Raw genomic sequence first — 12,067 nt, forward strand, 5'->3', positions numbered from 1 at the left:
TTTTCAAAGAGTTTTTCTTTTACTGTAAAGTATTGTAAATACTTGAAGCTATATTTACAATTGCGCATTATCTTTACGACTGTCATAATTTAAAACCACGTGAAACAACAAATCAGAAACGATTTCAAAAAAAAACAATTTAATTATAACAATATGTTATGCTACGAGTATAATATCAATGTAGCTCTAGTTTTTTCTTATGCACTATTAATTTACACTATATCTTGAGACTTGCAATATATCGAGAAATGAAGATGAATAAATAATAGACATATCATAAACGAGTCTAAACGATTTAAGCATTTGTGACAATAAGCAATCGAATTAGTCTAACTTATTAATGGTTTTTCAATGTAATTTTCCTAAAAAATCTTCAAAATAAATTTTTGAAAATCATTCGAATTGTTTCATAAAAGATTTATAGTATAAATTGAACTTCATTTTTTTTTCAATTTTAAATATATTATTATATAATTATATTACGAATAAAATTTTCTTGGTAACTTGAATTATCAAAGTATTGGAATTTCTCCTTATCAAATTTTTAAATTTTTTATTTATTACGTATTGAATTAAAAAAAATTGTTGATTTATTGAATAATAAGGTTGGTATATTTAATAATAAGGTTAGCAACCCAAACACAAACCCTCAGTCAGTTTATTTCAAATAGCCATTGAAATAAACTGACTGAGGGTATGTGTTTGGGTTGCCAACATGTAATTTTGTAAGAAAAAAATATTGCCAAAATTTATTTGTTTTTATCTATTATAAAAATTTAAGGTTGACACTCAAAACTATCAAAATTGTCAAAAATTTATTGAAATGTTCTTTAAGTATATATTAGATTGTTTAGATACTGATAATGGCAAAATTATTTTATTCTATCTAATTTCGTTAAGATATAGTATTTTATTTGGTTTATTGTCTTTGGCTGAATTTCAGAGAAATTATAATTTTTTTAATATGTAAAGTATAAACAATCTTTCTAAATAACTGTTTTTGTTCCGTAATACCATTAATCTTGTGAATCTTTTGATGGCCTGTTGGTCATGTATTAAAAAATTAATAAATTAACAATCAAACTAAAAGGTTTTTTTTTAAAAATTTGAATATCCAAAAGGTTAGACTCAATGTTGTACAGTAGCTTTTGGTGTCTGCTTCATGCTTATATTACAGAATGTTTATGTGGAATGATTTTTCGAAATAAAGTTGGCCAAAATCAATTATCTATCAGTTTTTTCACTTCAATATTATTTTAAGTTATAAAAAACATATACATTACTATTACAAAACAGTATACAAAATTGTCTGCAATAATTATAATAATTATGGATTATTATGTTACTACTATTCATTTACTCAGGATATATATATATATATATATATATATATATATATATATATATATATATATATATATACATATATATATATATATATATACATATATATATATATATATATATATATATATATGTATATATATATATATATATATATATGTATGTATATATATATATATATATATATATATTATATATATATATATATATATATATATATATATACAATTTTGTTTACTTTACAGCATAAAAACACTAAAAATGAATAATAACATTGGAAATCTATCTGTTGCTGATATCTGTGTGATTGCAGCTTATTTTTGTGGAGTTGTTATTGTTGGAATATGGGTATTTTTTTTCTATATGTATATATATATTTATATATATATATATATATATATATATATATATATATATATATATATATATATATGTATATATATATATATATATATATATATATATATATATATATGTATATATATATATATATATATATATATATATATATATGTATATATATATATATATATATATATATATATATATATATATGTATATATATATATATGTATATATATATATATATATATATATATATATATATATATATATATATATATATATATATATATATATATATATATATATATATATATATATATATATATATATATATATGTATATATATAGTGACAAGCCTTTTTTTTAAGATGCAATTTAAAGTTTTATTTTCTGGTGTCAAAAAAAATTTTGAGACTATGAAATTTACTATGAAATTTTTTTCTCTCATTTTTAATTAAATTGCTTTAAAATAAACTACTAAAATAAAGTTTCAAATATTTTGTAATAGAATAAAACCATTTTTAGTTATACCTGTTTAAGGTAATAAATCTAAAAAATAAGTACATTTTTATTTTTGTAAAATTTATTACTTTAAAAGCAATCATTAAATTCTTATACAGATGGTAGCCACAGTTCTGCGATATCCTTTTATTCAAAAATATGCTATTCAAGAATTGTTCTAAAATATAAAAAGTTATAATTAATATAGCAGTAATATTAATTTTTTTTATACTATATAAAAAATTAATATTATTAGTTTAATTTTTTTTTTAATACTATTAGTTTAATTTGATATAATTTAATTTTTAACAACGAGAGAGAATTTTTTATGATTTATTTAATCAAAAGTTTTAAATTTAAAATTTTTGAGACAAGTAAATGAAGATTTCAAACTTAATGAGTATTTAACATTAATAGATATTGGTCTTCACTCAGTTCTTGGAAGCCTTAAAATATCAATTTTAGAAACTTCTGAATGAATGTCTTTCTATGAGAACATTTACTCAGAAGTTTCCATCTCTCCAAACCTTTTATCTCAGACAGTATCAAATATATTTGAGATGAAGGTTTGTTGTTTACTTTATTGTGGCCATCATTGGTGTGATAATCAAAATATTGTGAACAAGCAGCAAGTTTTTTATTAGGTATTTAAAGTTTATTGAACAGTTAAAAAGTTTACTAAAACCAAAGCAACCTTGATGAAAATGGTTAAATTATTTTAAAAGATACAATAAGTTTTATTTTTTTTGATTTTATTTTTTGTAATTAATTTTTTATTGCATTTTTATTGCTGATTGCTAAATTGAAGTTTGTTGAGTTTATATCTGAAGAGTTAAATCTATTTCTGAAATGGTTTTTAAAGTGATAAACCAATGGTTCCTTTTTATTTAATGTTTTTAAAAGTATATTAATATACTTTTTTTATTAACTAATTAGTTAATATTCTCATTATATTTTTATTAACTTGTGTTGAAAAGATCTGATACAATTAAAATATTATAAAGCTAAATGTATCAGATCTAATTATCAACATCAAAAGGAAGCACATTTCCAAAATTTTACAAAGATGTATGCATTTTTTTTATCTACACATGTAACTGATCTGTTAGAAAAATCTTGTTTAGGTCTGTTAGAAAAATCTTGTTTAAGCCGATATTAACGTTGTGAATTAATTTTTAATTCACAATGTTACGTCTTAATTGTGTTTTTAAAAACTTTTTAAAGTGTAACTAATTGAGGCATAATGTAACATAACTAAATTTAGATTTAGTATTGATTTTTAACATTACGTTATGTCTCAATTGGTTAGACTTTTAAAAGCATTAAAAAAAAAAGTTGTGATGTAACATAAAAAATTTATATTTGTGATATAATTTAATTACGTTTCAATTCTTAAATGTTTTACGTTACGTTATGTCTCGATTAGCTTTATAAGCTAATAAAACAAATAATTAGATTGCTTAAGTACCTTAAATTGTTTAAGTACCTTAAGTTACTTTAAATTTTAAAGATACTTATTTTATGTTTTACCTTACATAACTTTTAAAGTTTTAAAAGTTTTATTTATCTTTAAAAAGTCTTTTAAAAAGTCTTAAAACTAAACCACAAGCTTAAGCTTGTGGTTTAGTTTAAAAAAAAAAAAAACTCTTCAATTACAATAGTTTTGACAAATGTATTAATGCGTTTTCAATATATTGATAAATAATATTGTTGATAAGCAATTTTGTTAAATAAAATTAACTCATTAATTAGTTATCGTATTTAACAATGTGTTTGTCAAGACATTTGTAACAAACAAAAAAAATATTTTTTAAATTGCTAGTTATCACCATTTATTTATATTATAAAATAGATTTGTCTTAATTAGTTACTTTATTTTTTTTATTACCAATTTGTCACAAAAACCCTCACAAAGTCTTTAAAATATACGCTGCAATCTACAGACTTTATAATTTATTCAAGCGCGTTTTATTTCAAAGACTTTTAGTAAATGATGTTATTGTAGAATTTTTTTCTTTTGTATTAATGTTATTTATTTCTGTTTTATTTGTTTTTTAAAATAAGTGTTTATTATCAATCGTATTTCTATATCGACTTTCCTATAAGTTTTATAAGAAGCTAAACAAAATAATGTTTTTTTATAGAGTGCGAGAGAACTAAATAAGTTTAAGATTTTTATGTCAAAATATAATAAATATTCAAAAAAGACATTGATCACCTTATTATATATTCTGAATCTTTTTTTTATTTTATTTAAACAATGTGTTATGTAAACTTTTTTAAGCCATTTATTGCTATGACATTTTTGTTCTCCTATCCTATTGACATTTTACAAATTCTCAAATTTTTAATTGATAAAGAATTTTGGTAAATGACATCATTTATTAGAGATATTTGCTGAATTCTTAAATTTTTAGTTAGAAAATATTAATAGATTTTACACTTAACAAATTTACAGACAGCTTTTTATTAATTAAAGCAATAATTAGTGTCTTATGGCAACAGTTCAAGACAGATGGCGAATAAAATAGTCAATGTGTTGCAGCGCGCGTTAAAAACATATTTAATACTTCCTAATTTATGTTGTATTTGGCAAGTATTTAACATTAAAACCTGTCTCTTAAAATTACGCATCAAAAAACTATCAAAATCGACAATGAAAAGTTTTTCATTAAACGATATCAATTTTAAAATTTACTCGATAATGCTACACTTTTTTGCAATCTTGACCAATAATTGTTCAATTTTAAAAATAAAATAAAATAACCAATACATGTTTTACAGAATAAATTTCATTAAATATATACTCGCATGATTAAATAAGAATTTCAAGAATACTTGTACCCGATAAAAAGTTTAGCAAGTAAATGCTGTTAATTAAACTTTCATAAGATTAAATCTTTCGCTACCAATCGTTTTAACAAAAATCTTTAAACTGCATCGCACATTTTTTTGAATAAAATTTGGAAGGCATAACATTGACAACTAATTAAAATTCGAATAGTAAATCTCTTTAAAAGCATAACAAACTGTATATCAATAGGAAGCTAAGCACATGAACTTTTTGATTAAATAAGTTTTTAACACACATCATTGAGCAATAAGAAATGCAAAGTGCTTAAAACCATTGTTTTATAAATAGTAATTAAAACATTAAGTCCAAAACATAATTCATTTAATGTATAAAAAGAATGTTTTTCGAGACAGAAAAAAGACGTTTTTAATTACTTAGCTAAATACTTATCCACTTATACAAGTTAAATTTTTATAGTGTTAATGCTGCTTTATTTTAGAACTAAATTTAGAGAAGTTTTTTTTAATCAAGGATTACTCAAGATTTTTTAACTTTGTCAAGTGTAACTTTTTATAATAACAATATGGCTCTTATTTGTTCTTGATTATGTAAAGAATTAAACCTTAAGAACAAAGAAATTATATGTGTCTAGAGTGAAAATTCATGTTCAAAACAAGATAAATTGTGAAGCAGATTCAAAAGCTGCTACCAGCAGCTTTCAGTCAAAATTTGAAAAAATCAAAAGCCGCTGTCAGCGGCTTGCGGTAGTGTTAAATAATACAAAATAATTTTTTCAACAGAATCTTAATAAAGATAATAATCATTTAATAACAATAAATATAGCACAAAAAATTATTTATAGCATAGACGAGCTTAAAATATGTGAAATACTTTATTTATATTTTTAATGCGAAGTTTGCGAAATTTAGAAAATAAAATAACTAAAGAAATTCTACAGTAATTTATGACGAAAAATAAACTTTTATATAAAATAAGTAACTAAACAAATATTTTAGTAATCTATAATAATAACAAATAAAAAGTTCTATAATTTGATAAAAAAAAAAGAAGAATTTTCAGATTTCTTATTGAAATTCTGCAATGATGTCATTTACTAAAACCCTTTGGAATTAAATGTGCTTGAATAAATTGTAAAGTCTGTAGGTTGTGGCGTATATTTTAAAGACTATGAGAGATTGGCTAACATGGAGAAGACAAGCTTTGAGTAAAGCAACAAATTTTGTTTTCTTGGTATACATTTATTATTTTGTTTTACTTGAAAAAATTCTGCCCAAACATTTTTTTAATCATTCTCTTTAAAATGAACACAACTTGTCTCTGCACTTTGGGATCCCTTTAATTGTATAGTTTGCACATTCTAACATCCAGTACAACATCTGTCCGCTTTCTTTAAGCTATCTTACTACATCAACTTCTTCTGTCTTTGGCATTATATATATCTTAATATATATCATATGTATATATAAATATATATATCGTATATATATATATATATATATATATATATATATATATATATATATATATATATATATATATATATATATATATCAATTAAAGAAAAGTAAACATTAAGTTAAAAAGATACCATAGGTTACAATGTTACGTCTCATTAGGACAAAACAATATGTATTGTTTCATAATATAATAGGTGTTGGCTACTTAAAATTAACAGACATTTTGCATGTAACGTTATGTTATAGTATTATGTATTGTTAGATAATATGTTACGTCTCGGTTGTGTAAAAATAACAGACATTTTGTAGGTAACATAACATTACAGTGTTATGTATCATTACGTAAAATCTTATGTCTCGGTTACACAAAAATAATGGACATTTTGCACATAATGTAATGAATCTTGTTTACGCTACAATACATGACATAAATTTAAAAGGTTATAGGGGATTGTTCATAAACATACCACAGAGTTTTCTTAATCTAAAAAACATGAAGATAGCATAAATTTTTTTTTTTGCTCAGGATATAGCTGTAAAAGGATATACATTTCTTGAGGATGTTTACATTTATATTGTTTTTCTTGTTTCATGAGCAGGTTGCCATTAAACGTGGATTTAAACTGCCCAGTATAAAAGTTTAAAAAAAAAAAACATTAAAATAAATGGTTTTATAATTTTTATATTATATATTATGGAGAAAAAATGTTGAAAAAATGCTGAATTGGAATATCCATAAAGATCTTGATAAAGCTTTTTTTTTTGATCAAGCATATAATCCAAAGTATTTCAACTTTGCAAAATATTGCAAAATAATTTATTACTCAGTTGACTATACTAGTGAACGATTATTAATCAATTTTTCAAACAACCTAATATTAAAACTATTTTGGAATAAAAAAAAATCATTTTGTCTGGTTTTAACAGGTTTTACACTTTATGCTAGTTATTTATGTCTTCGGAAATTAGTTAGGCATCAAACTTTCACAGTTTATTCCTTTTTAACACAGGTAAAAAAATATGAAATTTTGCTAATGACAGTTTACAAAAATCCATTGTTATCTGAGCTTGGTCTCAATAAACAAACAAAAGTTTACTTCTCTATAAAACCATTTGTCCTCCATAAAAAAAATTTATTATTGGATTATTGTAAAACCAGCATGACTGTTAGCAATGATTGTGCCCCTAAATCATAATTATTGGACATAGTTTAACAGAACGTGCAATGTTTAATGAATTGAAGATATTGGTGGCTGGCATGCATTGACTTTGTGTGCTACAAATTACTAAAATTGTCAAAAAAATTACTAAAAAAACAAAATATGTCACTCTATTTATACAGTCTTCATGCAAAACTTGAGGCAGTTGCAGAGGTTTGGCAACCTAATCAATCAACTAATGCAACATGGTACAATCAAAGGTAAAAGTACCTAGCAAAGTGTCTTTCTGACTGTGTGGGTACTAACACTCACACTAGAAGGCAATTGAAATCTGTATTCCCTTCACAGCCAAAGTGTACCATATTGTTAGCTTTTAGAGTGGTAGTTCTTATTCTTCAATAAGATTTTATTGGATTGGTCTGATGACTTGATTTGCTGAATGATTTCATGAAAATTTGTCTTAGGCATCTTTAAACCCCTAAAACATTTTCAAGTTAAGTTATGTCTCAAATTAGTTACAACTGGTTACAAGGTTACATCAACTTTAGACAATTTACTACATCTTTTTATTTATTTTACCTTACATCTCAATTGGTTACTCTTTTGAAAAACATTTAGCTTTTAAATGTGATCTTCAAGTTCAAAAATAGCAAGGTCAATTAACAATGTCAATAATGGCAGAATTAAGTGAGGTTGATGAAAAAGAGAAATTCAAATTATTCAGTAGAAAAGTTCTGACATGTCTCAGTTAATTACTAACGAAGTTACCTTGTTTGACACATTCATATTCTGCTAGTTTAGATTACAATTAATGTATTATCATGGTAGATTTTGCAAAGATCTATCAGTTTTTTATAGCTTTCTATTCACTCACTGACGAGTCCGCATTTTTTGATTTTTTGATTTTTTTTTTGTAGAGGCCAAAACTTCACAGCGCTTTTTGAAGCAATTCTTTTGATCGTACAGCCCTGAAATTTTACAAATAATCTTTTGCCGACTAACAATAGCTATATTTGTTACATTTGATTCAATAAGTATTTTAGATTTACGATGCCCCACCTCCCAGTTAGTTAGATCTGGAACTCCGAAAAAAATATCGGAAACCGAGAGGGCATCAAAAAGTGTTAAGTATCAATATAAATTTAATTAAAAATTTTACAAATATTCCACTTGTTAATTTCAGACAAATAAAAATGCGTCCAAAAAAGAACAAATACATCAACCGAGAAGAAGACCCAACCAACATTTAAATTAATAAAAAAAAATATGCTCCAAATATTTTTGTTAATTATTATATAAAAAATTCAAAATAAATTTTTATTGAATATTAATCATAATCAATTAGTGTAATAATTCAATTTTATCAAGACTAAAAAGTAGAAAATAAAATAAATAAAAAAAACTTTTTAAAAATAGCTTTCTATTCAATCGACTAAAAAGTAGAAAATAACTTTTTTCTGTTTCTGGTACTCGTGGAAATCATGTACTTAGTAATAATCACTTTTGTAAAGCCAATACTGGAAGACATTGAAGGCAATTCATGTACGTATGTAAACAAACAAACTCATCGAAGTAAAGGAATAGAAAGTTTGGCGCCTTTTAAGTCAGATGCTTTCAAAATCAAATTCGTTTTAAATGTACATAAAGCTAAAGGCGCCAACCTTTCTATTCCTTTACTTCAATGAGTTTGTTTGTTTACATACGTACTTGAATTGCCTTCAATGTCTTCCAGTATTGGCTTTACAAAAGTGATTATTACTAAGTACATGATTTCCACGAGTACCAGAAACAGAAAAAAGTTATTTTCTACTTTATAGTCGATTGAATAGAAAGCTATTTTTAAAATGTTTTTTATATTTATTTTATTATAAAGGATGAAATACAAAGTTACCATTGGAATAAACAACAATGTACAGTACATCTGCTCTCAGAATTAGGAAAAATGACCTTACGCTATTAGAGGTTGGCATCAGGTTAGCAAAAAAAAAAAAAATTTGACACAAAAGAGTTCCCATAAAACATAGAAATGAGGTCAGCAATTTTTTACTGACCTCAAACGCATTTAAGTCAGCAGTTAAGTTGGCATTGCCGAATGCTGACCCTAATTCTGAGCGCTGGTACATCCAGTTGTTATTTATTTCAATGAAATTTTTAAACCAATTATTCAACTTAAGTCATTCTTGATCATAATACGTGCTTTGTGTTTCAAAAGAGTAACAAAAGAAAATTGTAGAGTACATTCATAAATTATTAGGTGGAAGTCAATATAATTTATTATTTTTTGCATGAATATTCTACTTTTTAAAAAAACTTTTTCAATCTATACCACCATAAATTAATTATTAAACCATAATTTAATATTTACCACATAATTTAATATTTACCACCAATATTACCAATTTAATACCACCATATATTAATAATAAAGAAATTTTTTCAATCTATACCACCATAAGAAAGATTTTCAGATGACAGCTGATGGGCAATTTTTTTGCAACTAACCATTTGAAATCCCATGCGATAGTATAAGTGATAATGTTAACAGAACAACAGCAAGAGCGAGTGTACAAAGACCACTGAAAAAGCAAACATTGACAGTTGATGATATTCTTGACTTTCAATCTTCACCTTGCTGTTTCTTTAAGAATTTTATCAATCACATTTGATAAAATTCCTAAAGAAACAGCAAGGTGACAACAAAGTGACACTAAGATGATACTGGAAAATTGTCCAATGATATACTTGATTTATTTTGTATATTAAACACAATTACATTTTATAAAATTACCACAGAAACATCAATAGCATGTCAACAGCAACTAAAGAATATAAGATATGGAAAAAAAAAGTTTCAGCAACCAGAAGTAACCATCATTACATAGAGGAAAGGTGGTATAATTGATCTGATTTTAGAATTTATTAATCTCCTTACACAGGCTGTTTACACAAAACCTCTCTCGTGCAGCACAATCAAGCCAGATCAGCTTTTGTAACCTACTTACAGGGATCAAGTATCCCTGTCTATATGAAATATAGTATCCCATGAAAATAAAATATGTAATTAAATTAAACAATAATGCAAACTGAAATACCTACTTCATTAAAAAAAAAGTAGAAATAGGTTGAGCCATAAAAAATTTCGCAACAGTTTAGTCAAGTTTCTTGTAGGAAACTTGACTAAAACGGAATCAAAGAGTTAAAGGTAATCAGAGTCAGAGCTGAAATCTGGATTGCTGGAAAGGTTATGCTCTTCATCAGTCAAATTGAAAAGTTATCTTCTAAGTTTTTGAAGCTTTTTTTCTCTTTTCTTAATGATTTCCTTAACTATCTTCTCACAAGCAAGTTCTGTAATGTCTACTTTTTCACCGATATACAAGAGCATCCCCTTTATTTACCTCAAGATAAATGTGCACAAGTACACAAGGAGGATGTCTTTGGAGAAAAATGCTTCAGAGACATTTTATCTGATGTTTGACTGGGAGGTTTCAGGTTCCCAAATGATGTTTTTTTTAGAAACTGATGGAGTGCTACTAGGTGTTGGTTGCGTTAGATCATGTACTGATTCCTGAATCAAAGTTGAGTCTGGATGGTCTTTCACAGCACTAGTCATAAGTTCATTGTCAGTAAATATTCTTTGATTTATTGGCCATATTCCAGATACTTTAAACCCACTTACGATGTTTGTAGGAGCCATGGCTCAATGGAATTTATCTCCATGCACTTCAGCATCGTAAATTGTAACAGTTTTCCCTAGGAGTTTTATCATAAAATTGGAAACTGCTTGGGCATAGTATGTCTTTAGCGGACTAAAAACAGCAGTCTAAAAGCTGCAACTTATGAGAAGTGTGCAACAGAATTATAAGAAAATGATACTGTTGTCTCTTGCATAATTTACAGTCTTCACTGAGCATTGGCTCAGTTGGCTATAGTTGCCCATAATAATTAAATGCTTCGAATCTGAGTTCGGTTGAGCAAAACGGACAAAAAGTGTTCCAAAAAGTTTAGAAAATTAAAACATCCATCCAGTGTGATTTTGTTGCATGGTTTAGAAACCAATCCCGACAGTTTTACTGGTAAGTATCATTTAATTTTGCAAAATTCCAATTATGTTTGTAAAAGTGTTTTTAAATTTAGTAAAAGAACTTTGCTCCAAGCTTGTGACTTCTGTTTTTCTCAATGCTGATGTAGGTTTTCTATCAAGAAAACCTCATTATCAGTTGTGGAAACAGCTTGCTTGGTTTTATCCCAGGGGTGGGATATGGTGTCTTATTTGTTGCAGGATAGAAGTTTTCCAATTTGTGCAGTTGCACAACATTTAGACCACATTACATCATAGACATGTCTTCCAAAGTGATATCAAATTCTTTTTTCTGATCAATTGAAAAAGCATGTTGCACCTTGTACATACTATGTTTCTTCTGCATTATCTCTTCAATGTCATAACA

General features: G+C 25.2%; 1 protein-coding gene across 1 annotated transcript in view; it reads left to right on the forward strand.

The window, feature by feature from the left end:
• Nucleotides 1–1,593: 1,593 nt before the first annotated feature.
• LOC100205446 (sodium/mannose cotransporter SLC5A10) overlaps nucleotides 1,594–12,067 on the forward strand; it is a 76,918-nt gene continuing 66,444 nt past the window's right edge. The window contains exon 1 of the mRNA XM_065801458.1: nucleotides 1,594–1,692. Coding sequence (XP_065657530.1) covers nucleotides 1,606–1,692 — 87 coding nt within the window. The 5' untranslated portion in view covers nucleotides 1,594–1,605. The remainder of the gene's footprint in view (nucleotides 1,693–12,067) is intronic.

This window comes from Hydra vulgaris, chromosome 07 (assembly GCF_038396675.1).
Source record: "Hydra vulgaris chromosome 07, alternate assembly HydraT2T_AEP".
NCBI classification, from domain to species: Eukaryota; Metazoa; Cnidaria; class Hydrozoa; order Anthoathecata; family Hydridae; genus Hydra; species Hydra vulgaris.